The sequence below is a fragment of the Didymella exigua genome, assembly GCF_010094145.1.
Source record: "Didymella exigua CBS 183.55 unplaced genomic scaffold M421scaffold_18, whole genome shotgun sequence".
Taxonomy (NCBI): Eukaryota; Fungi; Ascomycota; class Dothideomycetes; order Pleosporales; family Didymellaceae; genus Didymella; species Didymella exigua.
This window is the reverse complement of record NW_022984792.1, coordinates 60,738-87,512: the sequence shown is the minus strand read 5'-3', so window position 1 is coordinate 87,512 and position 26,775 is coordinate 60,738. Positions and strand designations below refer to the sequence as shown.

General features: G+C 52.5%; 12 protein-coding genes across 12 annotated transcripts; 6 read left to right on the top strand and 6 right to left on the bottom strand.

Annotated features, from left to right (window-relative positions):
* Positions 1-291: 291 nt before the first annotated feature.
* On the bottom strand, positions 292-1,916 carry M421DRAFT_181752 (uncharacterized protein). The gene has a single exon (XM_033587896.1). The coding sequence runs from the start codon at positions 1,747-1,749 to the stop codon at positions 349-351; it is 1,401 nt and encodes a 466-aa protein (XP_033447351.1). The 5' UTR covers positions 1,750-1,916; the 3' UTR covers positions 292-348.
* A 104-nt stretch (positions 1,917-2,020) lies between these two features.
* Positions 2,021-5,420, top strand: M421DRAFT_421964 (uncharacterized protein). Its single transcript, XM_033593015.1, has 5 exons — positions 2,021-2,452; positions 2,503-2,600; positions 2,861-3,992; positions 4,048-4,732; positions 4,793-5,420. Exons 1-5 carry the CDS (start codon positions 2,303-2,305, stop codon positions 5,251-5,253), a joined length of 2,526 nt encoding a protein of 841 aa, XP_033447350.1. The 5' UTR covers positions 2,021-2,302; the 3' UTR covers positions 5,254-5,420.
* Positions 5,421-5,823: 403 nt separating this feature from the next.
* Positions 5,824-6,866, top strand: M421DRAFT_6300 (uncharacterized protein; the record flags this gene model as incomplete). Its single annotated transcript, XM_033596028.1, has 2 exons — positions 5,824-6,159; positions 6,690-6,866. 2 exons carry the CDS (start codon positions 5,824-5,826, stop codon positions 6,864-6,866), a joined length of 513 nt encoding a protein of 170 aa, XP_033447349.1.
* A 1,079-nt stretch (positions 6,867-7,945) lies between these two features.
* Positions 7,946-8,620, top strand: M421DRAFT_6299 (uncharacterized protein; the record flags this gene model as incomplete). Its single annotated transcript, XM_033596026.1, has 1 exon — positions 7,946-8,620. One exon carries the CDS (start codon positions 7,946-7,948, stop codon positions 8,618-8,620), a length of 675 nt encoding a protein of 224 aa, XP_033447348.1.
* Positions 8,621-8,728: 108 nt separating this feature from the next.
* Positions 8,729-9,521, top strand: M421DRAFT_181638 (uncharacterized protein). Its single transcript, XM_033587894.1, has one exon. The coding sequence runs from the start codon at positions 9,005-9,007 to the stop codon at positions 9,479-9,481; it is 477 nt and encodes a 158-aa protein (XP_033447347.1). The 5' UTR covers positions 8,729-9,004; the 3' UTR covers positions 9,482-9,521.
* Positions 9,522-9,792: 271 nt separating this feature from the next.
* M421DRAFT_181619 (uncharacterized protein) lies at positions 9,793-10,550 on the top strand. The gene is made up of 3 exons (XM_033587893.1): positions 9,793-9,842; positions 9,892-10,290; positions 10,340-10,550. Exons 2-3 carry the CDS (start codon positions 9,903-9,905, stop codon positions 10,417-10,419), a joined length of 468 nt encoding a protein of 155 aa, XP_033447346.1. The 5' UTR covers positions 9,793-9,842; positions 9,892-9,902; the 3' UTR covers positions 10,420-10,550.
* A 371-nt stretch (positions 10,551-10,921) lies between these two features.
* Positions 10,922-12,927, bottom strand: M421DRAFT_421961 (lytic polysaccharide monooxygenase). Its single transcript, XM_033593014.1, has one exon. It carries the CDS (start codon positions 12,592-12,594, stop codon positions 11,281-11,283), a length of 1,314 nt encoding a protein of 437 aa, XP_033447345.1. The 5' UTR covers positions 12,595-12,927; the 3' UTR covers positions 10,922-11,280.
* Positions 12,928-16,129: 3,202 nt separating this feature from the next.
* M421DRAFT_421959 (uncharacterized protein) lies at positions 16,130-17,977 on the bottom strand. Its single transcript, XM_033593013.1, has 3 exons — positions 17,643-17,977; positions 17,565-17,592; positions 16,130-17,514 (listed from the first exon to the last, which is right to left on the bottom strand). The coding sequence occupies exons 1-3, from the start codon at positions 17,655-17,657 to the stop codon at positions 16,403-16,405; spliced, it is 1,155 nt and encodes a 384-aa protein (XP_033447344.1). The 5' UTR covers positions 17,658-17,977; the 3' UTR covers positions 16,130-16,402.
* Positions 17,978-18,164: 187 nt separating this feature from the next.
* M421DRAFT_421958 (NAD(P)-binding protein) lies at positions 18,165-19,038 on the bottom strand. The gene is made up of 2 exons (XM_033593012.1): positions 18,976-19,038; positions 18,165-18,925 (listed from the first exon to the last, which is right to left on the bottom strand). The coding sequence occupies exons 1-2, from the start codon at positions 19,016-19,018 to the stop codon at positions 18,402-18,404; spliced, it is 567 nt and encodes a 188-aa protein (XP_033447343.1). The 5' UTR covers positions 19,019-19,038; the 3' UTR covers positions 18,165-18,401.
* A 515-nt stretch (positions 19,039-19,553) lies between these two features.
* On the bottom strand, positions 19,554-19,748 carry M421DRAFT_29456 (uncharacterized protein; the record flags this gene model as incomplete). The annotated part of the gene is made up of 1 exon (XM_033589054.1): positions 19,554-19,748. A coding segment is annotated over one exon (195 nt), but the record flags the coding sequence as incomplete, so codon positions are not given.
* Positions 19,749-20,130: 382 nt separating this feature from the next.
* Positions 20,131-23,320, bottom strand: M421DRAFT_421957 (SacI domain-containing protein). The gene is made up of 3 exons (XM_033593011.1): positions 23,045-23,320; positions 22,216-22,985; positions 20,131-22,164 (listed from the first exon to the last, which is right to left on the bottom strand). Exons 1-3 carry the CDS (start codon positions 23,232-23,234, stop codon positions 20,215-20,217), a joined length of 2,910 nt encoding a protein of 969 aa, XP_033447341.1. The 5' UTR covers positions 23,235-23,320; the 3' UTR covers positions 20,131-20,214.
* A 2,286-nt stretch (positions 23,321-25,606) lies between these two features.
* On the top strand, positions 25,607-26,066 carry M421DRAFT_421955 (uncharacterized protein; the record flags this gene model as incomplete). The annotated part of the gene is made up of 1 exon (XM_033593010.1): positions 25,607-26,066. A coding segment is annotated over exon 1 (172 nt), but the record flags the coding sequence as incomplete, so codon positions are not given.
* Between the last annotated feature and the right edge of the window lie 709 nt (positions 26,067-26,775).

Below are 26,775 nucleotides of genomic sequence, written 5' to 3'. Positions count from 1 at the left end.
GCAGGTGTAGCCGCGCCACTACCGCCTGTAGCAGTGGTCTGTCGAGCAGGTATTGATGCACCAGATGCACTTGCACCACCGCCGCCTCCACCTCCGCCTCCGCCTCCTGTCATCCACGAATACTTCTTCTTCCTTCCACCTCCGAGTGCGAGTGCAGCTGTCTCGTTGGCTTTTCGGTGCAAAACATCTTCGGTCTGGCCAGCTTTATTCATCGCGTCTCGCTGCTTCTTGGTAATCTTCTCTGGGATTGGTAGAGGCGCTATCTCGGCGGCGTCAATGGTCGCGGCAGATTTGCCCTGCTGGCGTTGCTGACGTTTGCGGAGGCGCTCCTTTTCGTACTGCTCATCTTCACGAACACGCCTCTTCAAGGCGTTGGCAATGTGATTGACATTCTGCAAGGTAGGCTGTGGTGCAGGAGGAGCTTCGCTTGGCGGTGTAGGTAGTCGTGCAGCGTTTGGTAGTCCTATATGAGTCAATAAACACGCCTGCAATGGTTCTGGCCCGTGCAAACTCACCTTTGCTCGCAGTCGTCGGAGAGCGAGTAGCACTTTCGGGTGCTTCCCACGGCGTCCTGAGAACATTCGTAGGCACAGCCATCTTCTGTTCGGCATCTGGTTCCTTCACCGCAATGTCAAGCATCTGAGGTGGAATGATCCCGTGTGATGTGTTCTGTCGGCCCTGGCTCAGGGCGAAGGAGTCTTCGACAATTGTGCGGATGCGCTCCTCGGCAGCCAAAGAGAGCAATGACAATATCTCGACAAGCGGAGCGTTCTGGTTCAGGAGGCTAGCAGCTTCGAGACCTACAATTTGCTCACCGTTCGCACCGGCCTGCGTCGTCCTGGTCACATCGCGAGGGGTCTTGTCGGGAATCTTGTCGAACAGGCCATCGACGTTAACCTGTATCCCGTTCTCGTATGCGCGCCTAGCCATCCGGTGACGGAGCACATTGGCATCACAGAAGGGGTCTGTAAGACACTGCTGAGCTGACTCATTCAGAATCCTCGCGGCTTGTTCGTGCTTCCGCATGAACTCTGCTTCGTGCTGCTCCTGCGTCATGGATTGGCTCAACGGCCCTGAGCCCTGGAAGGCGCCGTGACCGCCTTGCTGACTCCAGTTATTGAAGCTGCTATGGGGAGAGAGGGTGGACGCTGTAGCCTGCGAGTTGAACGGTGTGCCATAGCCGCTGCGGTTTCCATAGCTATGAAGCAAGTTGTCCTCCTCAGCACGAAGATCGATACCAGAGCCTGTCAGAACGTCGCTAATGTTATTTACGTCCAGATCACGCGCGTTCGCCTTTTCCAGCTCAGCGTTATCAGTAGCCTTGCTGTAGGGCACTTTTGGCGGCGGCATAGAGCTCGGAGGCGGCTGCTGTGGTTGCTGCTGCTGTGACATATGGTTTGGATGCTGATAGGGCTGGGGCTGGTGGAACGGCGGGGGCTGCGTGCTGGCGGGCGATTGCGGTAGGGACAGATAGCCGGTGTTCTGAGGAGACGAAGCGTAGGGCGACATGGGATACGATGGTGCTGCGAAGGGCGACTGGTATGGCGCGGGCGATGTTGGGTTCGGCGACAGACGCGGGCGCTTTGCGGAGGGAATGCCACTGCCCATGGTCGGCGACATGGCACTCGGCGACTGGTTGTACGAGGGCGGCGAGAATGGTCGCTGCGGCTGTTGGTTCAGGTTCTGCGTCTGCACAGGCGGCGGGTGCTGCCCGAACTGCTGCGGGTACTGGTTGTAGTTCTGCGCCATGGTGAGCAGGCAGGCAGCTCTTCCCCGGAGGGAGTGCGCGGCGGAAGCTGTTTAGCGGCGTGTCATCAACGGAAGAGGCAGGTCGCGGTGAAAGGAGCGATGTGGCGGGCGGTGCGCGGGGAAGGAGCGGCAGGCCAGGCGCGTCTGCAATAATGTCTCGGTGCTGTAGTCGCGAACGCAACGGCACGCCCGCAGACGAGTGACGCCTGCGCACAGACGATTTGATGACTTGGCACGACGCGCGACAAAGAGCACCGCGACCGCTCTCTCACCACAATCGCCTCTTTATTCGCTGCATTTCGCCCGCGCATCACCGCCACCCTCGATAACAAGCGTCTGCGATTGCTCTTGCGACACCTGCCATCTGACTAATGGCCCTAGACTGAACCTACGATTTTGCTGGCCAACGCGCCCTTTTTCGACAGCATCTCGTGCCCCTTTCATCTGTGGCAGTACCTAGCCAACTCCGCGCGAACACGATTCTCCAAGGCAGTCCGACTCCTGGGCACATACCGCAACTTTGGTCCAGACGCGTTCAAGCGGATAAGTAGATATGGCGTCCAAGAGGAAGCATGCGGCGGTGGAGCCGGAGGATATGGAGCCCATAGACCCAGCTGATGAGCTGATGTTCTTGTGCTTGGGCGGCGGCAACGAGGTCGGCCGTTCCTGTCACATCCTCCAGTACAAGGGCAAGACCGTCATGGTACGTACAACTAAGTCCAGAGGAGACTTGCCAGATGCTGACTGGAGCAGCTTGATGCCGGTATGCATCCTGCGTACGAAGGTCTCTCCGCCATGCCCTTCTACGATGATTTTGATCTCAGCACAGTAGATGTGCTTCTAATCTCACAGTATGTATACACATTTGCCCTTAGATCTAGCATCAACATGGGTGGGCCAGGCGTATCACTGCAGTCGCACATGCATGGAGGACAAATTTGGAACCAACGTCTTGTATATCAGAAACAATGGAATATCATTTGCACCATCCAGTCCGACTCCGGTGACGTGCCTCCTCACCCTGGCCCCCCATGTACATAGCAGCGCTTCTCCTTATTTTACACCGACAGCACGTTCTTATATCACAAAATCTTTGCTGACGCCATACTAGTTTCCACGTTGATCATGCAGCTTCGTTACCGTACGTCCTGGCAAAGACCAATTTCAAAGGCCGAGTCTTCATGACACATCCTACCAAGGCCATCTACAAATGGCTCATCCAAGACTCCGTACGTGTTGGCAACATGTCAAGCTCGTCAGAGACCAAGATCCAGATGTATACCGAACAGGACCACCTCAACACCTTTCCGATGATCGAGTCCATCGACTTCTACACAACGCACACCGTCTCTGGGATACGAATCACACCATATCCTGCAGGCCACGTTCTGGGCGCAGCTATGTTCCTCATCGAAATCGCCGGCTTAAAGATCCTGTTCACAGGTGATTACTCGCGAGAAGACGACCGACATTTGGTGTCAGCTTCAGTACCCAAGGAAGTCAAGATCGATGTCCTCATTACCGAGTCAACTTTCGGTATCTCCACACACACACCGCGCGTCGAGCGCGAGACACAGCTGATGAAAGCCATCACCGACATCTTGAACCGCGGAGGCAGAGCGTTGCTTCCCGTGTTTGCCCTTGGACGAGCTCAAGAGCTGTTGCTCATCCTGGACGAATACTGGGGCAAACACCCGCAGTACCAGAAGGTGCCCATCTACTATAACTCCAGTCTAGCGCGACGATGTATGCAAGTCTACCAGACCTACGTGGGCGCCATGAACGACAACATCAAGCGCCTCACCAAGCAGCGATTTGCTGAGGCTGAAGCTGAAGGAGATGTTGGTCGACGTGGAGCCTGGGATCTCCGGTTCGTGCGTTCACTGAAGAACCTTGAGCGATTTGACGACATGAGTGGCTGCGTCATGTTGGCTTCGCCAGGTATGATGCAGTCCGGTACGTCTCGCGAATTGCTTGAGCGATGGGCACCAGATCCAAGAAACGGTGTCATTATCACTGGTTACTCGGTCGAAGGTACCATGGCGAAGCAGATCGTCCATGAGCCTGAGCAAATCCCCGCTATCATGACACGCGCTGCGAATAACAACCGCCGTGTCGGCCAGCGGGAGAACGAGCAGATCATGATTCCGAGGCGTTGCACAGTGCAGGAGTACAGCTTCGCGGCCCACGTCGATGGAAAAGAGAATATGGAGTTCGTACAGGAAGTTGCTGCACCCGTAGTGGTAAGTCTAAGCATGATTCCCATGAGACAAAGCACTCAAGCTGATGTGCATCCAGATCCTGGTCCACGGTGAGAAGGGTAACATGACACGTCTGAAGTCCAAACTTCTTGGCTTCAACGCGCATAAAGCAGTACCTACCAAGATCTACTCACCAGCCAACTGCGAAGAGCTCCGGATTCCCTTCAAGACTGACAAAATCGCCAAAGTCGTTGGCTCGCTTGCTGCTATCCAACCACCTTTACCTCGCTCACTCAAATCACCTGGCGAGGACCGCGAACCCGATCAAGCCAGCGACGATAACAAGAATCTTGCTCTAATTAGCGGTGTCTTGATCCAAAACGACTTCAAAATCTCGCTCATGGCGCCTGAGGATCTCAAAGAGTATGCTGGCCTCACGACAACCACGATCGTGTGCCGTCAGCACTTGACGTTGTCCGCCGCAGGTACAGATTTAATCCGCTGGGCGCTCGAAGGCACATTCGGCGCAACCAAAGAAGCAGAGATTGCCGATGATGCAGTCAAGGGCAAAGAGACCAACGGTAATGGTATAAAGGAAGACGCAGACGAAGACATCAGTCGCATGAGCAACCAGTTCACAGTCATGGAATGCGTAAACGTACTTGTCAAGTCCGGCGGCCATGTCGAAGTATCATGGGAAGGCAATGTGATCAACGACGGCATCGCCGATGCCGTGCTTGCAGTGCTCTTCACTGTAGAAAGCTCGCCTGCAGCTGTTCGCCGTAAGTTGTCCCAAGCACATACAAGCCCTACCAGATCTCTAGCTAATACTCTCCCTACAGAATCATCTCGCCAGCACTCCCACTCACACGCCCACCCCGAGAAACCAAAGGAACCCAAACATCACCCCCACGCTACCTCCGACCCATCAACTCGACTCGCACGCCTTCTCCTCTTCCTCGAAGCACAATTTGGCGAAGACGCCGTCACCCCTATCCCGTTCCCGCGCTCGTCCGCACTCAACCCGTCAAAAGCCACTAACGGTACCGAGGCCCCCAGAACAGACGGAGAAACTATGGACAAGGGTGGCGCAAGCGAGATCAGCGCCGAAGACAAAGCCACGCTCCAGCGCCTTCATGCTCTGGGCATCCCAGTCCCTGGTATCGAAATCAAGTTCGACCGCTTTGTGGCGAGGGTGTGGTTGGAGGATTTGGATGTTGAGTGTGCGAACAATGCGCTCAGGGCGAGGGTCAAGGCGGTGGTGGAGAGGGGCGTTGAGACGGTCAGCGGACTGTGGCGGTAGATTGGTGGTGTGCATACGATGTATCGCCTTGGTGAGCGCCAAGAGAAAATGGAGATTTGATAGTAGTGACGAGCGGGTCCAAAGAGGCGAGAGGATGGAGAGTATGTGTATCGATAGTCTGCATTTCGTAGCATTCAGAGGAATGGTTACTTTCTTTTCTGCAAGAATTCTCCATCGTCAAAATCCACGCTTAGGAAGGGGTCTCATTGAAGGGACGGGAGAGACACACCATCCGCAGATGTTGGAGTCTGAATCGGGTCGCGCCTTTGTGTTCGACGGATGCCATTGATTGTGATACTTTGGTTGGATACAGGGTCACAAGAAGAGTATCATTGAAACCCATCCATATTCACGATGTTTATCTTGAAATCTCTGCAACAATTCAGACATTAATTCCATAGTTCAGTGTCTGAAGAGTTTTAGCAGCTGACATACTCACCTCACCTCCCTTCGTTATGCTCTCTGCTTCCCACACCAAGTATCATAATTCTCTCTGAAATCAAGTCCGTCTAAAACACACCTCGACCATTGTACAAACACATCTTCATATACACTACAACCATCATCAAGATGGCCCTAGAAACAATTTGCCCCTCTATCTACTCAGAATGGCTCGAAATTCAGGAGCCATGGCACTTCCGCGAAATCGACGAGTGCTGCCCCATCTGCGCCGAAGACAACATCGAAGCAGTCGTCAAGACAATCTGCGGCCACTTCTTCCACACAAAGTGCCTCCGCAGCTGGCACAGAAGCCAACAAGAGCAATTCTTCAAGCCCGAGTACCCCTGCCCAATGTGCAGGACCGTCCTCGCCGTCAAGGAGGATGGCCAGGTGGATCGTCAGGAGCTTGACGACGCCATTTACGATGCTCTGGAGCTGTTCCGAGACGAACATGTGGAGTGGGAGGTTTGTGTGTCGGCGGATTTTAAAGCCTGCTTTGCGCATCTGTTGTCCCAGGCACCGTCTGCCCCGAGGATTCCCGAGCGCCCACGCGCAGAGTAACCCCGATTTCCGAGTGAAACCCTTTTGCCACGCACCAATCAGCAAGCGAGCAGCTCTAATGCACAACTCGGGGCGACGGGCCTTCAAATTTGCAAAAAGGTCCCGTGCTTTTTGCAGCTCTTGTGTGTTTTCGTCTTGGCGGGGTGTTTGTATGGATGGAATTTGTGTGAAGCTGCTCGGCGATGGCTCGGTGGGGATATTGTTGGGAAGGCGGTATGACCGACTTTTCTACTGGAGGAGTATATAGCTTTGAGGTTCTCGAGCAATAAGATGTGGCTGCAGGATACAAGCATTCCAAGCATTTTCGCAAACGTTCACTGTCTACGCGCTTTACCAATCGCTCAGCTATCACATTACTCAGCCTACCACCTCGCACATCAACAATGTCGACACCATCGCCTTCCTCCTCACGCAGCTCTTCTTTCACCATGCAGACTCGCCGAGCTGCCCACCTATCCCACGGCTTCACGGCTGCGCTCAAGAAGCCTTTCCAGGGCTGGTCGAGGGAGCTACTCCGTGCTCGCAACAACGACGATGATGACTACAACTTCGCAAGTGGTATGCGCCGCGGCGCTCACTTGTACCGCGAGCCTGAAAAGGACGACGCTTGAATAATGCGCACACCAACCAGCGGCCAATTCTGTCAGCCATGACACCATGATCCTGCATGCAAGCTGCATCAAGGGGCGACAGAGAAGAGTGTGAGGAGAACAAAATCTGGGGCCCGTATGGAGATCTCCACTCGCAATAGACCTGGGGAGAAGGATGAGAGGAGATGCATCAACAGATATGATGCAGGAGTCGTCGAGAATTTGTTTCGCACGCGTATATACCCACCAGATCCAGAATACCTATCAATTCTTCCATATCATCTCCACTGATTTACCTGATCAGAAGATCACATTCATGCATGTGTGTTGACGAAGGAGGCAAGAGTAGGATCTCGGGAGGCTAAAGCACGCCTGCCGCTTATGTCATTAGTGCAGTTGCCCGTTGCGCCCTCTCAGCTGCATGGCGCGAGACTGTCGAAGGCCTGTCCATCTTCGAAAGTCATCAGGAGCGCTTGCCACTCATCTCTCAGGTCTGACTGCCCATTGAAGAAGACTTCAACATTCCCGTAACATACGGTAGCCAAGCACCAGTCGATACGAAGAGCCTTTGTGCTGCGCGCGATCATCGCTGCATCCTCACAACTTTATCAAACACCGCAGCGCAATTGCATTTGAACGCTGTACCTACCATTCATTTTCTCTTCGACAGCCTTAGAGTCGCTTTTTATGCCCAGCCGCATTTCCACATCAGGCGTCCAGAGCTCATTTTATTGGCAGGCGATTGCACCCAATCGAGCACCTGTTCCTGGCTCGAAAAACATGGTTTGAAAACACGACGCAGCCCGTGAATCCTCTGCCAAGTGCCCAAGTCCATTTCAAGGCGTGACTACGCTACTTTTGCGATAAATTCGCCAATTTTCCGGCATCTGCAAGCCATTAACCGCCTGTGCGGGTCAGCTTGTCTGCAAGATGCGCTGTCTAGCCGTGCGCCTCCCGCCTTAATATCATATATGTAAGTCACCAACGCCCCTTTTGCCAGCCAAATTTGCACTGTATCGCTCTCAAGGTCACCTATTTCTCCGTCGAACTTCACCTGCCCTGCTGTTTTTGCAATTTACACCCACCTCAAGCGCGTAGCCATGTCTCTTCTTCTCAAATCCACTTTACTTGCATCGGTTGCTGCGGCTCAGTTAACAACCTCCATTTGGATGCCTGGAGCAGCAAATGCCAATCAGAGTTTCGTCGGATCTGTTGTCTCCCTGCAGAAGGATCGCACTACCATTTCAATGGCCTTTGATGGCGAGGCTATTGAAACAGAATACTACGGATCAGGCCCTGATCTTGTGACAGTAGGAGGCACGACCTATGTGGCTTACGAGGCAACTGCAATCGACGAGGAGGGCTCCGTTACAGTCACTGTGAGCCTTGCCTGCTCGCGAGCGGACGGCAGCGCGGTCCCAACCTGCACGGCTGCCACCAAAATCGACGGCGCAGCAGCAGAAATTGTCAGCGGTCTCGAATCTGCTGCAAGTACCACTACCATGAGCGGCGACGAACAGTACTTCTTGAACAACTTCAAACTTGTCATCACAGCCGGAACAGAGAAGCTCAGCGCCTCAGCTGCCGCTACCCATACTGCGAGTGAGCCTACACCTACTGGAAGCAGCACACGATCATCCAGCGCTTCTGCAGCCTCTGCAGCTTCCAGTGCTGCGAGTTCTGGAGTTGCGCAGGCTACTGGTGCAGCTGTCTCGATGCGCTCGCTGGCTCCAGTCTTGGCGGGAATGGGCGCTGCAGCAGCCTTCTTTGTTTAATCAGCCAGTATATCAGCATCGCACTTGCAGACTTCTTGTATAACATTTCGCTTTTGGAAGATACTGCATAGACTTTAGTGCAGAGTATGTGGACGTCGTGCAGTACCCAGTCTCGTGCGTTTTAAGTTGCTTGTTCCAGATCAACGGTTGTTTGTCTTGCGCGGACACATCGAAGTGTCAATCGATGTCTTTGTCCATCGCTCATTGCGACACTCTTACTTTCACGGTGCAGGTGCGGTGAGCGAGGCACGCGGCTGCCTATATCTATAATACCTCTCGCACACCGCACAACTACCTCTTCAAGTTTAACAACGCAGCCATAAAGCACACCACAAGTGCACGCCTGACATCGAACGTGGATCATACCCATGCCGAATTTGAAAGATGATGGGCCCTTATTTTGACATGATGGGCGACACTGAGCCTCACACAACCAAATACACACTGACAGTCTTCTGCCCGCCCCGCCCTCCACCTCGCTGGCTACCTGCCATTTTCACGCGTCCAGGGTCCTCTAAACCTAACGTTGGCACAAAATACGTCATCCGTCCTTCCGACTACGATCCCGCGAACCCCAACTATGACTGCTTCGAGGTGCGACATCTCTCAGACATGACGTCGAAGACAGTCAAGCTTATTAGCGCGTGGTTCCCGGCAGATCTGCGCTGTAACCATGTCTACGAGGGACACACGTGCGAAGAAGGGTGCTATGTGCTTGAGAAAGGCGGAGATATCAGCAGGTGGAGGTGCAAGAGGGAAGACTGTGAGGGACATGTGTACTGTGGGAGAGTGCTGAAGGACAGTAAGGGTGTGGTTTGTTTTGGGAAGAAGGGCGCGAGGATGGTGTGCATACAGCGTTGAATAGTCAAGGATATGGGTGTGTGCATGGTGCGATGAAAGTGCATTTCCTACCAAGAAGTATTGATAATATTCAGACCCCTTATGTAAGTCGTGGAGAGACGTGAGTTTCTGGTGGTGAATCGCGCTGAAAACACACACTTGCTGACCTCGAGCCACATGTTGCATTATTCAAGATAGCCGCTGAGCACATGTAACGATAAACGACATTTTCGACAATGATGGTGTCACGGCTCTTCAAGGGCTCCAAGCTTTTGCTTCCGGACACATCAAACAACTCAGATTGAACAAACGCAATCACACAATGCATCTCTACGGAACCAACTACAGCAGCCCTCGCAATGGCAACGCCGACAACAGCATTGTGATGAAAACCCCACCTAGCACCGCGTTCACACTGACAGCTCTGGTAGCTCCTATTTTGATGACCGGCTCTCCCACGTTTCGAGCCGACGAGCTTCACACCTTGCAGGAGAGCACAGCTTTTCATATTGATGCCAATAAGATTCCAACGGATATTTGCTGCTCATGCCTCCAAGGCGGACGATTTTGCCTGAGTGGAACACATTGGCTGCTAGAATACGGCCCTAACAGCGACTTTTGGCTGGACGAACATGGAAAACCACGGAAGAGCTCGCTGATCCAATATACCGGTAAGAAGCAGGGCAATCACAGCGTTGTCATCAACAACGAGGGAGACCGGATTTGTTGTGTTGAGGGCCTGGCGATAGCTGCGCCGGAAAGCACCTCGCCCAAGGAGAGCTGGCTTTCGTTCTGGGGAAAGTCGTTAGGATGGATCTGGACACTGAAAAGTAACGTAAATTCGTTTTCACTTTTCAAGCACATCTCATTATTCGCTAGTCTTCGTTATGGCCAGGCGTAACCGTGAGGGCCTTGCGGAGTACACGGCGCGCAGTTACTATCAGGCTGGAAGGCATTGACAGAGCATCAAATCGCTTCAACCACAGGTTTAGCAATCAACGGTAAATTACAGACTTAACCTTCGCAAAGCAGCATGGTCGACAACGGGAACCCAGAAAACTAGGTCAACCGCCCGGTCCACAACATAGCTTCGAAGAGCGGTTAAGCATCTCACAACGGCGACTTTACTTCCCTGTTTACAGACAGGCAGGCATGAAATCGGTCAAACCAGTAGTCTCTCTCAACTTTGACAAAATTGTAGTGCGAGATCGCCTCCTAGGGCGGACAGGCATCATGTGGTAGCTTCGAGCAGGGATCTGAGAGGACTACGGAAGCTGGTCGCAAGGGCGGACAGTCCTCTTAAGGGCCAGCATTTTATAGTGTCACAGCTTGCAATAGCGCGAGCTCGATTCTGCCACTGTCCTGAACTGTGGCGTTGATGGCAATTTAATGAATTGGATTTCCAACAAATCCTTCACAATGCGTGACAATATGGAGATGGTGCACAATGATACCAGAGCAGTGAAAACCAAGCGTGTGGAAGTTCTAAAGTCATAGCAATGTTGCGTTGTGTATCTAAGTAACAATATCTCATAATCATGCTCATCATGCAAGTAAACGAAAGGAGCCAGGAGCCCTTTTCCCCTGCGTTGTGTCGTGCCAAACTCTCGAGCTGCAGGGAAAATTCACCCGTATTTTGTGTAACCACCACTCGGCGTGGGACAAATGCAGAAAGTGACCGGTATCTTGGTGCCTTGTGCGACCACCTGACCTCGAAAAGAAACGAACGGGACCATGCCTAAGAGTGTGAACGAGTGGATAGAAAGTAGAAAGGGGTATGTAGTAGAAAGAAGTCATGCGTGAACAGGGTTAGTCAGCGTCTAGCTGAACATGTTGCAGTCCATCTCCTTGATGGGGTACTCGCCATCACCCTCAACGACACCGCAGGGCTCACTCCAGCCGATCTCGAAAGTGTCGGACTCAGGAACGTTCATCTTGGCGTTGGGCGCGCAGGCGGCGTCGACGGTGTAATAAGAGACGACCATAGAAGGAGCAGAATTCCAAGCGCACGCGTCGGCACGCTTCTTGATGGCGTCGCGACGGACTATGCGAACGGCCTTGCGCTCAACAAGGGCACGCTTCTGATTTGAGCAACCGCTTGTAGCCTTGCACTCACATTCGGCACGCTTGGTGACAGTGTCAACCTTGCACTTGTGCTCGTCGATCATCTTGTACTTGATAGACTGGTGGCGGTTAGAATTCCAGTGGCCGGGGTGGGACCACTTGTTGTCCGTTTCCTCGTTGTCAGACTCTTCGGAGTCCTTGTAGTCGTTGTCCTCCTCCTCCTCCTCAGAATTGTCAGTGCCCTCGGAGTCGTCGGTCTCCTCAGAGTCATCCTCGGAGGGAGCGTCGTAAGAAGGTTCCTCGGTGGACTCATCATCCTCAGGCTGAGCAGGCGAAGCGGATGCAGTGGGGTAAGAAGGTTTGCCAGCGGCGCGAGTTGAGGTTGGCTGTGGTGCTACTGAGTACTGAGGCTGCTCATCATCAGGCTGGTATGTAGAGCTGGAAGGCTTAGATGGCTTTGTAGCCGAGACAGAAGGGGCGGCAGGGTTGGTAGGAGTAGTTGTGTTGCCGGAGCCCTCGCCGATTTGGACGGCGGCACAGTTCATGAAGCTCTCGTGCTCGCGGTTAAGCCAGATCCAGGCGAAGAGAGCCTTACCCTCGGGCATGCCCGTGGGCACCTTGAAGTCGAAAGTCTGTACCTCAGGTGAGCCATCCTTGCCACGAAGAGGGCAGTTGCCATTGTAGGAAGCCGCGACCTTCCAGGTCTCGCCGCGGTCGGTAGAGAAGCCAACCTGGCAAGAGCCACCGTAATGGGTGCCACCAGGTGCATCGGCAGTGTAAGTGTAGTCGGATAGCTGGAAGTAGGCATCCTGACCCGGTTGCCATGTGACTTGAGCATCCTCAGTGTCGAAGAGATCGAGGTGACCGCGGCAGACGCCAGGGCTAGGAGCAGTGGGCTGGCCTTCGCTGTCACAGCAACCAAGGGGGAAGTTGAGCTCCGGATCGACGTCAGAGTCAGTCGAAGCTGTGTTGGCCTCCTTCGCACCACCAAGGGGACCGGGGTACCAGAGCGACATGTGTGCTTGTGCAGCACCAGCCAGGGCGAGCAGTGAGATGGCGTTCGTGTACATCTTATATATGTCGTAGAGAATCAAGTCGTAAAAGCTTTTGGGTTATCGAATGAAAGACTGGAAAGATCTTAAGTAGATCAGAAATTGTACAGCGTTGTGCAATGGTGATGGCACAGCTTGGTCAGTTGACACTGTTGAAAACGTGTGAACACTGTTTGTAAAGTTCGAAAGTTTGAAAGTGGCCTTGAAGCGGCTACAAGAGCGCTGGAAAAGGGAAGGGAGGAAAAGAAGAAAGACGATCCTGCGCTTTCGACCACAAAAGGAGTGAATGTAGAAGGAATGTTGACGAAGGCTTGCTTGTCAGAAGAGTTGGTGTGTCACTGAAGTGATGCGTCTTCCACAATAGGCGGAATTTGGCTTCTTAAGCCGCCTTCAAATGACCATTGATCAATTTACCAAAGCGCCCGGTGGACTCACTTGCGTTTCCGCTCCGGTAGGATGAGATTCACACCTGGAAGCCGTTGTGCGACCCGCATGCCGTATTCTCGGCACGGGAATGTTTCCCCTGGCATCGCCTCAGCCAATCTGGATCAGTGTTTGCATTTGCCTACCGATCGCCAATGTTTCACCGTGGCGGCTCAAAGTGGTCTTGCCCAAGTGCGTTGGTGTGGTTAGGACTTCGCCAGCCAAGCGCGGAGGAAACATCAACGCGCCGTGTTTCACACGATTCCGTAAATGGTTAGACGTCGGCGCTTCGTGCTTGCGAAGACGATGAAGCGGAGACTGTCATTGCACATTTTTACTCATCTGCTGATGAATCAATATGTAAATATGCGTGCTGGTTGATGAGCGTCAAGTTCTATGTGGTCTCCGAGCATCGCTGCCCTTTGTGATCTTCCGGTTGTGGCTGCGGCGCAGACGAACGATGTGCCCGGCGGCACCTGATCACCACCAATCGCCTAAGAGGATGTTTTCCCACGTGCTTCGACCACCCCTGCCCAGCCGACCTTGTCAGATGTCTCCACACCGTCATCCTTCAGAGCCCAAAGACCTGCCATGTTGGTCTCAGCGTGCATCACCACGTCGGTTGCACACTGTCATCTGTCTGATCGTTACCTGAGACCCCACATGACTGACATCTCGAGGGGCCGGGAACAATCCCCTTGAGTTCATTGATGACAGATGTCCGTTCCGAAGCCCGGATGAGCGCAGATGTTCCTCCCACAAATATGCAGGGGCACACAAACGCGCAGAGGTGCAGGAAACCCTGACTTCACGATCGTGTTCCTGACTGCGAAGGTTGTGTCGGCCCTTAGCAAGGCGCGTAAGATCCTCCCTCAGCGACTAAGTGTGGCAGGATACGAGGCCCCATCCTCGTCGTCGGCCTTACAGCAACCTGAGGACGCCGCCCCTCTTGGCCTGTGTTGATCGACCTCGAGGTGCGCCCTCCGTTTGAGGTGTCGAGGGCGGCTTTTCGACACCTTGCAGTCGCTTCCATAACCGGGTATCAGCGTTCCCCTAACATGGAAACCTGCTGGAGGCCAACTTGCATACGCATGCGAGTTCTTCAATCGTACCACCTCATTTGGCGCGTTTGCGATGCTGTCGCATTTGGGCACTGCTCACTTCTATCTGACGCTTCGAAATGACGTCTTACCCTCGCATTTGCAGCTAGCCATCCACGAGCGCAATTTTTCGAACTCAGAGTCGCGCTGAAGCAGGTGGTCACATTTGCCAAGGGTACAACCGCCTTGCGTTTCACGGGCCCCGGTGTGTATCCCGTCGATGGGGCTGTTCGCCTACTGGGATAATAATGGGTACAGACCCGGCCCACCCAAATCTGTGACAGGCGACGTTACCCTTGCCGGCGCTCCCCCACATAATTCTCGTCCTTCATTTCAATCTCGTAGAACGTTCGTTGAGAATCTGGATTGCTGACTGATAAATAGTGTCCGTCTTGAACAAAACAGGGCATTGCAGATCGAAACTTGCCTCCAAGTGACCGCATGTGCAGCATCGCAGTACCTGGAACTTAATCGCAAGTGGTCGACATTCTTCCGCGAACTGGATTCGGCCTACGAGCACCACAACGCAGATACATTGCATCCGCCGAAGCAAATCCGATGTGTCGTCCTCAAACTTGGCAATAGGAGTCTCATTCGTTTATCTCCGGCGTCTAGGAGATAGTCAACTTGAACGGGCCGAAGCAGGGAAAAGTAAAGTCCACCGTGGCGGCTACAGACTGGCACGCCCGTACTGAGAACCCTGTCTGCCGATCGCTGAAGTCTGTAGTATCTTTTTGCCATCAATTGAGCACATAAGGTGCAGGCAAATATTGCGATCCTACAAGAGCGCGGTACAGACGCTGTGGCAAAGCGCTCCATACATAATTAAAGTGTATTACACTCTGCTCGAGTCCAATCAATCGCAATATCGCCATCACCGTCTCAGTTGCCTCATCCTCGCCCCGCCGTCTGCACAATGACGGTGCGTGTAACCACAACTATGCAAATCTCCGAGACACTTCATTGAGCGATCTACTTCTTCTCGCTTATCACAAGCGGGGTGTTGAGAGCGAGGTCTGTTTGCACCTAGTCGTCGTCCATGTATTCGTGCTGGAAGTCAGATTTTTCCTCGAACAACATTAGCAAAGTAGTTGTTGCCCAAGTCACCAGAGCTCACCATTTCGAGCCCCATTGCCTTCATGATGGTAGCTGTATGTTTTTCTGGATCTTGGTGTACCCGCAAGTGACACATCAGGCCCCACATCGGAAGGATACATAAAGTCGCGGAGAGCAACCGTGACGATAGATAGACGTTCAGATTCACCTTGGCAATCGTTGCTTGCCAGGGAAGTATCGTTGGAGAATCCGAACTCTTCTGGCGATATGGAATCAAGGGCCATACAGAACTTGAGAGGGCTTGCGGTGAGCTGAATCCCAGACCTCGCAGACCGTTTGCGCAGGTGGCGGGTGCCCACCTTCCTTCCAGCTCTTCTAGGCAGACATGTGCTACCTTTCACATATAGTACTAGTATCGGCGATGATTCTCCCTGTAGAAAAGCTGTAATCGTCCTGATCTACTACCATGAGTGTCCAATTCACACGACGCAACCCGTGCGGCGCTCTGCTGAGTGAACATACGGCCACGATCCAGATGCTAAAATGAACATACAAGCTGATAGGTCGCGGTAGCTTCAGCTCTTCTGTGTAGTTGCAAGTGAGTGAAGGCCAGCTTCCGCGGAGAAGGTCCACAGCTGTTCTGTGTGAAGGACTTAGCGCCTTGGCGAGTCGAATAGTTACAAGAGCTGCGCCTTTTCATGACTATACAAGCTCTCTATTGGTACTACACTCGTGAGGTACTCCCTTGTCGTATCTTTGCGTCTCCTCACCATGATCTTGAAGCCCACGGGCTTATTTCTCCACGGTCTGTATTTCAGGGACCGCCATAGGGAGGACATCTAGGCCCTAGACGCTTGGATCTGAAAATTCCCTGCACCTGAAGCCGTGGTTAGCATGTTGCTAATAGCCAATATGCCGAACAACTAGTAATTGACCACTTCTATTATGCTGTTACGCATGTAGTCTTAGGGATAGCCCTCTGTCGCCGGCCCTGGGGAGCCTATATCAGAGCTTCGCTGACAAGTCTGGTGCACTGATCGAGGGTCGGCGCATATTTGGATGAGAATGGGGTATTTGCTGTGATGAGGGTAGTCGGAGCTTGTTGAACCACTTTCCCCTGCAAGTCTGGACGCTGGCAGTGAGGGATATTTCTGACATCATTGAAGACTTGATTTTTTTCGTCAAGTGCTGCGGCTTGCGTGAGCTTGAGGAAAACACATTCTCTGGTGAGAGTTCACTTGCAAGCCTCACTCCAGTTTACTATCCTTGCAACCCTTAGGCGCGTTGACCGGGTTACATCTCGCAACCCTTCCATCCTTCAATTGCACAACATAGTCCCAGCCCCACCTTGCACTCATACCCCACGAAGGGAAGTCCGTGCTGACGATTTGTGCACCAGATACAAACGCTGAATCACGCATCTCTGTAGTCTTATTGAGCACAGTGTCAAGCGGAACATCGCTCCTCGTGCGCACAATGTAGCCTTTCTTCACTAGACGCTGAATCTCAGCTGTCATGTTACCGCGCGGCTCATTGGATTTGATGACAGCACCATCAGACGATCCTTCAAGGGAGTTAGTGAACACAGTGCGGTTCTGGAGCGACTCGTGACCAGCAGACTTGTACAGCTCGCGAGGAGAGCTGGGGTCCATGGGCTTTGGGTCGTTGTCGAAGAAGAACATGAGGCGGCCACGAGCGTCGCTGAGCAGAGGCCAGCCCTTCTGGAGCACACTCTGCTCGAGGGTCAGGTTACCTTGACGAACGTCGTCTGGACGGATAAGCTGCTTCTTAGGGAAGACTGAGAGGATTTCTGCGTCGACGTTGAGGAGACGGGGAAGAGTCCAGTTTGTAGCTTCGCCAGGGCAGACACCGCCGATCACACAGGCCGGTGCATCGGTTTTGAGCTCGAGATCGATGATAATAGGGACATGGTTTCTGTTTGCGTCTGACCAGTTCTTGAGCTGTGTCAGGCAGTCCACGAAGGTGTGGCACACAGAGTCAGGATCGAAGTCCGTGACGTGGAAGACCTTAATGCCAGGCTTTTGCAGGACAGAGCCGTCATAGGGAGTTGTAGCGTTCGTCAAGTTTGAGAGCGTCCAGATAAGAGGGGGGTAGTAGAGACCACCTTCCTCGTCAGAATGCAGGTCGAGTTCGAGTGAACGCACAGCCTGGTGCTCCAGCTGGTTGGGCAGGGTGGCTTGCGAGTAGTAGTAGTCCTCCGGCGACGGAACGTACTTCTCGAATACAGCAATCTCAGCCAGTGATACCTGACGGTGGTAGGAGTTGTGAGTCCCAATAACCTGGATATGGTTCATATGAACATCAGAGTTCGCTGTCTTGCTGGCGGCAAGAGCGCTTTCTACCTGTTGTTAGCTTCAGCCCTTCAATTGCGACATTCATCTTCCGTACGTGCAATGAGCATAAAGCTCGCGAATCCCTGGTAGAATCAGTATGAGCCTTCTTTAATACATTGTAGTCGGCACTTACTGACTGGCCAAACATGCTGTCTACGCCGCTCACTGTAGGGTGGTGTGAATTGACACGCAGAGGATCACGACAGGCAGCAGGAAGCACGCCTTATGTACCATCTTATCCATGCTCAGCCTACCCTATTGTTCCGCGTACTAGAGCTTGACAGGTGAAGTCGTTCACGCCTGCCTCGGAAGCTAGTGACCACATGCGCCAAGGATAAAAGGCTATTGGCCACTTCTACGGCTTTTGGATGCCAGTACCCTGCAACGCCTGCTCTATGGAGAAGGCCGATAGCGCGAGCCTCAACACGTGGTGATATTGTAGCAAATTTCCGGGATAATCAGATTCTGATGGTGATTAACGGTGTTGAAGTGACTGATCGAGACTGTCACCAGGCGTTAGGAAAAGCGGGGTAGCTCAGCCGCTAGTTACCGTAAGACCAGTGGTGTGAGGTGCGAAAGTTTTGCAAACACAACCACAGAAAGTCATTGTTCATCGTCAATGCTGTACACGCATACATCGATGTTTGTCTAGACACAGGATTCTACTCGGCATTATGTACCAGTCGTAGCGCTTTCCGTACCTCTGGAGGAACATGCCAGCCTCTCCGTCCCTCTGCCCTTCAATGATTTCCAGGATACCCTGTACGCTTGTCTCCGAGCTATCACAGCTTGCCATGTTATTCCGCGCCTCCCTATCCTTCGCAAGGTCTGTGATGACGAAACCAGGGCAAAAGCTCCAAACCTTGAAGCCTTCCTTGTTGAGCTGCTGGTACTAATAAGCAGTAAGCATATTGAGCGCAGACTTGGTCATGCGATATCCAGGTACGCGTACAATAGCACCAGAAGGATCATTATCAGATGTAGCAACGCAGCGGGAGATACTGCCCAAGTCCGATAAGACGTTGATGATCTTGGGTGATTTTGACTGCCTCATAAGTGGGAGGAGAGCAGCACTCAGAATCGTAGGACCGAAGATATCGGTCTCGAACTCGGCGCGAAGTTGGTCGCGAGAATGCCATTGGCCATCGTACGTCTCCAGGGCAATCCCAGCGTTGTTGGTGAGAACGTCGAGGCGGCCGAATTCTTGTCCAATGTGCTTCACTGCCGCATTGATAGAATTTTCATTGTCTGCATCAAGCTGTACGAGACTGGCAGTACCCTTGGGTTTCCTGTCTTGAATTTGCTTGAGTGCGGCACTGCCCTTTGCGGTGTTAGAGGAACCAACGATGACGTGGTTTCGAGGAGAGACAGACGCGAGCAGTGTCGCAGTGTCGAAGCCAATACCATCGTTGGTACCTGAATAATTAAGCATATGTTGCATACGGTGTGGAAGTCTATGGACTCACCTGTGATGAGGATGATTTGGCGGTCTGTGGTGGAAGAAGGCATCTTGTGGCAGAACAATTGCATGGGCAGCTCTGGAAAGGTATCAGAACCATATGGCTTATCTGTGCAATAGCAGTCAAAATATATGTGCACCCGGTGAGATTAGTCTCACAACACAGCATGGTGGACTTAGAACGCTCAAGTCCGCATCTTGGAACGCGGTGAGCTCTTTCGAGCAGACCGCCCAGGTCTGTAGCTTTTGCGCTTCGCATAAGCCCGTATGTTCGGCTCGTAGTTTATGGAGTTAAGGTCGTAAAATGGTCATTAGGGTAATGCAGGAGGCCTGATATGTGGAAGCTTCCTAAAACCTGACTGGACGACATACTAGAGTGCACTTAGCATAGTGAAAAGGAGCTTAGTGCAGAACGACCAATCTACAAGATCTAGTCCAATTATTGCATTGCCCAAGAGTTATGTTTGAAAAATGCTTCATTGCGATCGGTATCCTAGACTGACCATGACCCATGAAAAGAAGCGGAACGCCACTACGTAAATTGCCTATCGATGCAGGATCTAACCTTCGGTGGGAGTTGTTGTAGTTGGCCTTGATCTTCCAGGCAGGAATGCCCTCAATCAACGTCTCCTCGATATCTTGAAGGATCTTTCCAGCCGTCTCAGGAAGTAGGAAGAAAATTTGGACTGCCATGGCTGCGCAGAAGACACCAAGTATGATGTGCGCCTTCCACTGGGTATTGACGAAAGTGGGAGGGACAAAGTAGGACAGAGCGAAATTCTAAGAATACTGTCAGTGTTTGGTGCTGCAGAGCCGCCCTATAGACGCCGAAGAGCCGTGCTTGTGGCAGACCTTGTCCGGATCAAAAGCGGCGCCAATGCTCATATGCGTGGAGGTAGTTGGAAAACTTCCGTATTTTATTCGTAGGCAGAAAATGTGGCATCTCAGTATTAAGGCATGCTGCGCATCTTATAGGGAAGGAACTACGAGCACAGTTCTACAAAAGGCTGGGTTGAAAGCTCAGTACGACCTAGTCAACATGTTGGCATTATGGTGGTCCGAAGATCAGAGCTTTGTGTATACCCTGGCATCTTTGGTCAGCGTTCAATACTCAGACTCGATGTGCGCAGCAGGTAGTAACCGATAATCGATAATCGATGGAGGCGCAGAATTGAGAACTGATATTATGCTCATTACCTGGATGTGCGTATCTATACGTATACACCCCCTTAAAAGGGCAGGATTCTTACCAAACAAGCTTCTTCAACGAATACCCAATTTGCTCCAGATACCCTGTGCTCTTCTTCGCATTCGCTAAGCTAATGATGTCTTTATCCTCAACTTCCAGTATCCTGTCTTCACTCTCAGTGCCGGACGCCGTCTTCTTCGCCTTGTTAGCGACTCTGATAATTTCCTCACAGATACTCTTCACCACTTCTCCCTCACTCTCCGCCTTCTCGCCCTCGGTCGGCACGCTAGTCCTGGGTGGCAGCGCCTTAAAAGCTAAGAACCTCCCCTCCTCCAACTTCGCCTTCTTCTCGTCTTTCTTTTGCTCGTCGTTGGCGGCGCCTGAGTCTAGAGCTCTTGTGTTGCGGCGTATAAGCTCACCCTGAGCGTCAGCGCGGTACCGGATCACGAATCCTACGTTCTTCTCCGCATCCATGTGGCGCTGAGCTAGCGTACTGGTGATATACACACCATGCATGAGGCCCTGCACGTTTTCCAGAGCAACATGCTCGAACTCGCGAACCTTCTCTGTGCCCCAATCTAGACGGCAGAAGTACAGTGCTTTCTCGGTGAGGAGAAGGACAGCCTCCTCGAATGTTGCCGTCTTCACATGGTTTGCACTTGTAGGAACAGACAGTGTCCAGCCATGGATGAGATCTTCGTCTTGATCCTCGATGACGCGCGCAGCACAACGCTCGATGGCCGCCTGTCTGACCTTGCGGACGTCGATGAAGTAGTCGCTGCTCTTCATGTCGGCTTCGAATTCGGCAAAGATAGTCTCTGTTGCGCGACCAAGGAGGTAGTCGATGACAGCTTGCGCGAAGTAATCATTGACGATGTTGTTGTAGTAGCGGGTGAGAGTAAGACCGAAGTCGGTCAATGCACCGGTTATTTGTCGTTTGCGGGTGCGTGTGAAGTCGCCCTTGAGAGCGGCGGTACCGGCATACTGGCGTGAGATGTTGTCGCCGTTATCAGCCCAAAGGATATTGAACCATGAAGTAGATGGATCAGTCTGTAGATCGATCGTGTAACTGCCAGCTGAGAGTTGCTGTTCGAGGGCGCTACGTGCGGTTGCGCTTTGAACGACATTGGTGCGGTCGAGACAGTCCATACAATTCGTGCGCAGGATGCCTGACTGTTTATGTGCGATGGAATCGTTGGAAATCTCTGTCCACCCGGTCGATTCAAGGAACGGACCGAGGGTGTCCATCAGTTTGGAGACGTTTTCGAAGTGCATTCCTCGGCAGACATTGTGAAAGTCAAACCACTCGAAGCCGAGTTGCTTTCCTTTACCATTGATGCCGCCGTGATCGTTGAGGTCCTTGGCATGCTGCTCATAGAGTTCGCCAATCTTGGCCTCTGTGCCGTGTTTGTCGATTAGTGATGCGACATAGACTTCGCTATAGCGCATGGCCAAGTCGTTGAAATGTCGCTTGAAGGCTTGACCATTGGTCTCAAATGAGCCCCAGGTGGAGACTTGAGGCTTCAGACTGTAGGGTGATTGCGAGAAGAAGAGCGGTATTGAGCCACGGAGCTGGGTAAAGGAGAAGATCTTATCTTGTGATGTGTTCCATGAGGGTGGTGAGAGTATCTGTTCAGTCTCGACTGTGTTGGCAGTGCGACCCTCATCGTCAATTCCACGTCGCAGGTAGCGCAGCCCAGCACGCTTGATCGAACGTCTCGAGACGAGAGTAAGAAGGAAGTCCTTGCCATCGACTAGAGCCGCTGCTGGTTCTTCCCTGTCCGACTCAGCCGCAGCCGTATCTTCTTTCTCCTGTTTCTCATGCCACGACTGCAATTGTATGTCGTCTGGTGTTGCATCCTTATCAACGACCAGACTGTCTGTCTTGCCGTCTGCAATCTTGAGTGTGAAGGGGCGCTGACCAACGAAGCCTTGAATGACTGGTAGGACAAAGGAATTTTGGCCGGCTTCTATGAAGGGTGTGACGATATGTTGGTTCCAGAAGAACTGATTATTATTAGCCACCCGGGTATGAGCATAGATTCTGGAGACACTCACCAAAGGGTCGTACTGCTTGAACAGTGGGATGCTAGCATTTGTGGACTGGTTGGCGATTGCATGCGACAGGTCGTAGTCGTACGAGTAGAAGAAGTTGCCAGACGAGAAATACATTTTCGTTGTCTGTATTACACGCGGCAGCAGTGCTACTGTCGTCGCGTCTTGCTCTCCCTCCAAGACCCTCGGGATGTCCTCCGGTTTCACCGAGCCTGGAGTAGTCTCCCCGTCACTTGGAAGCTTGTCTGGTGTCGAGGCGTCTGCGTCCTCTGTAGGCCCTGTGGAATCAACATTCTTCGGGACGTTCTTTGCAGCAAGATCCTCTTCTGAGCTCAGGCCCTGCGTCCGTCTGCTCTCTGCGCTCCAACCCTTACGCGAGAACCACCTGTCGGCGAATCGTCCGTAGACACCCTTCTTTTGCATGACATCTTCGGCGACGCTGGACCTCTTGTCTGCGGGGCCCCTTTGGCCTGTGACCGGATCCTTCACCTCGGTTGGTGAACGTGGCATCTCTTCGACTAGCGAGTCGGTAATACTGGACGCCTCATCTTCGTTCTCACTGTCTGTGTCATTCTCACCTGTCCCTCGTCCTTTGTTATGTCTGTGAAGGTGTTCGCGCGTGGAGGTGATGGCTTTGTCAGCCTCTGCTTGAGAAGCGAGAGGGATAAGTGCGACGCCAGTAATCTTATAGATGGGTTTACCGCGTATTTGTGCGACTTGTTCGCGACCGCATATCGATATGAGGAAGACTGAAGTAGCTACCGTGAGCAGCCCTGTTGCGCATTAGAACCCTAGAACGCAAAAGTGGGGTGCACAAATCTCGGAGACATACCTACAACACCATGCGCTTCGAATGACGATAGTGTATCGTCGTCCTCATGGTCATTGTTCAGTAGGGGGCCTACATTGCCCTTGTAGTCGATCCCTATAGCCTGCTGCTGCTGGGCTTGAGGATGTGAGCGGGGCTGGAGCACGAGCCCATCGACGGCAGCGAATATCAGGAGCTTTCTGACAAGTGGCATGTTTCCGGGAGAGCAATTTGCGCAAACAGAACCGTTACCCAAAAAGCATTGATAGGCCAAGTTGGTGTTGATGCCCCGGTAGTGCGGGCAAGATCGGTGTTCGGATGACGTCGTCGCGCTTGCTGCAGCCCCCACGCCGTGCATCCCAGCTTTGCCTGTTTCTATTCATCACCCACATCTCACTTTCAACGTATCTCCGACTCAGAGCAAGCGCAATTGGCATTTGTCTAGACTTTGATTGTTGCTATGTACCTAGTCCGTACATCGCCCTGACGCTAAGTCTTCGATGCATCCATGGATATTTCAGGCGTCTAAAGCTCCTATACAGATCACTCCCATCCCCGTCAAGTCGATGAGTGACGCTGGCTTCCGTCCGCGCCGCGGGCTGTGTATCTTACATCTATGGGCCCAGTCTCAAATTTGCTGACGTGTCAACCATCTGGCATGTACAGTACCCTCTGCACGCTCTGAAGCGGCCGCTTCCCCGTCACTCGCAACATACGAGACCGGCCTACAAGTCCACTACGAAGCGCTAGTGCATCAGATCATTTGAGGTCGTTTTGGATGGATGTGTTCTGGACAAAAGTCTTCTACTGCTCACGCGCGACTGCTTTGAGGCCCCGATGCAGCAGACAACGGCTTTATGACAATATCCAAGGATATGGCGCAATCACATCCCGAGGTCGCGCTCCAAAGACCACTTACACGCGACGACTTTTTCTGTGCAGGCGTTCTTGTGGCTTGAACATAATTCTCAATTGGGGAAGAGGTGACTGAAGCGTACCCGTGAAGCGCATCTTAGATGCATAGCGTGAGAGCCCTGCGGAGCAAGTGCACGACATCTTGAGGTGCCGTGAAGAGCGTAAGCTTGGAGTTTTGAATAACGGTATGCTTGCTTCGATGCAGTCACACTAAGCTCTCGAATTTCGTTCATGTGTGTGTTTCCTGGTGCTTCGATACCCTACGTTTTCTGAAAGGTGGGCGAATGTTCTGAGATGGGTATCATGTAGGGAGAACCATTAGGTGGAAATGCTCGTCGTGTAGTGAATCACGAAGCCTACATCCCAAGCTGCCGGCTTCTAGAAGGCCTTGCAGATATTGCCACATGCAAAAAGTCTCTCATTGGGCTGCTGCGCCCCCGACAGCGCTTGCCTGCCGCGCGCCCCACCACTCGCACAAATAGTTACAATGCCACAGGATGATACCTTGAACGCCAGCCTGGTACTTGATCATTGTTTAAAGCTTTACAAACCGCCGAGCCCCAGAATGTTCATCTTGGCCTGACGCTCTCCGCCGGAGAGTCTTGGATCAACATCGCACATCAATTGGGTTTGGTGGCGCTTTGGATCAGGTATGTTAGCGACCCCTCTAATATGTAAGATTGTGGCTGCCAGGTCGATAGAAGCAAGCGGGTGTCCAGCCTTGTCTGCTGACAATCCAGCCTTTGCATCAACTTTAGCTTACACTCACTTGTATCCAGCTCACAGGACTCCAAGATGCCGCTACTCGATGTTCAAATACACAGGCTACATACCTTTTACGGTGACAACATTCCGCGCTATGCCATTTTATCTCACACTTGGCTTCAAGACCACGAAGAGGTCACATTCGCCCAACTGCAGTCCCAAGCGCCAGACGATTGGAGCCATCTTCCTGGTGCGCAGAAGATCGAGTTGACATGTCGGCAAGCAGCCCGAGACGGATACTGTTGCGGTATCAAGGGCAAATGTAAACGAGTGTATTGTGTCTTACCTCTCCAAGGCTCGCTGCGGGGTCTGTTTTGATGACGTGTTTGTGATGCAGCTGAGGTAAGAGGTGCTCAACAACATGAGGAAGCAGCACTAGACCACCGCTAACAACACGTGATCTACTTCTCCTCTTAACCGTTACAGATACTCTTGGGCCTGGGCTGACACCCGCTGTATCGATACCCTGCTGCCCGGCCGTCCGAGCCGCCCGGCCGTTCGAGCCACCCCACCAAAACAACAACCAGACTTCAACACGCGATAAATCTATCAATATGGGCTCAATTGAGGCAGCGATTGCAGCGATCGAATCGCTAGAACCAGGAGAACAGTTCAGCTATCGTAAAGTTGCAGCAGAGTATCACTGTAACCGTACAACGCTCGCGCGGAGGCATCAAGGCATTGCAGGCTCACGCAGTACCATGGCAGAAAACCAGCAAGCGCTCCACCCCCAGCAAGAGCAGGAGCTCTTACGCTATATTGAGCGCCTTACAAGGCAAGGCCTACCTCCCTCACGGCCTATGATACGACGCTTTGCTTCGGAGATCGCGAAAAAAGAGCTTGGAAAAGGCTGGGTTGATCGATATATCCAGCGCCACGACGTCCATCTCATCTCACGCTGGACCACTGGCATCGATCGCTCGCGCCACCAGGCTGACTCTCTATCACAGTATAGCCTCTACTTTGAGCTTCTGCGCAGCAAGCTCAGCCAATACGATATTGAGCCTCATAATATATATAATATGGATGAGAAGGGCTGTATGCTAGAAATACTTACTCGCTCAAAGCGGGTGTTCAGCAGGAGGCTATATGAGGAGGGGAAGATTAAGGCTCACATCCAGGATGGCAATCGGGAGTGGATAACGCTGCTGGCCTGTATATGTGCTGATGGATCAGCCCTTGCGCCTGCGCTGATATATCAATCAGCCTCAGGCTTAATACAAGACACCTGGCTACAGGCTCTAAGGCCAGAGGATCGAGTGTATATATCCTCCTCACCTTCTGGCTGGACGAACAACGATATAGGACTATCCTGGCTTAAACAAGTGTTTAATCGATCTACAAAGGAGAAGGCAGGGCGGAGCTATTGGTTACTTATCCTTGATGGCCATGGATCTCATCTCACGATGGATTTTATTGAGTACTGTGACCGGAATAGAATCCTCCTTGCAGTATACCCCCCTCATTCAACTCACACCCTCCAGCCGCTTGACGTCGTCATGTTTAAGCCATTCTCAACAGCCTACTCAAACTAGGTAGCTGCTTTCATGGAGAGGTGCCAAGGGCTTACTTCTATGAGTAAGAGAGACTTCTATCCTATGTTTATGGCTGCCTGGGAGGCCTCGTTCAAGAAAGAGACTATACTCAAGGCTTTTGAGGCAGCTGGCCTCTCACCTCTCAACCCAGAGGTGATACTCAAACGATTCAATCAGCCAGCTTAATCAGGCCAATCAAGTGATAGCGACTCCTCAGCCTTGAGCGCCTCTAACTGGCGGAAAACTGAGCGCCTTCTACGCCAGGTAGTGCACGATAGGAGTGATCCACGAGCTCAAAAGCTCAGCCGAGCCTTCCATTCTATCTCAGTTCAGAAAAGCCTTCTTACACACGAGGCTCAAGGCCTTATGCAAGCTCTTATCAATGAGAGGCAGCGTAGAAAGCGAGGCAAGGCTCTGCCTCTAGAGGCAGAGGAGGAGTATCACGGTGGAGCTAAATTCTGGTCCCCAAGGAAGGTGAAGGAGGCACGTGATCGCCAGCTTCAACAATGGCTTGAAGAAGAGCAACTACAACACCAGAGA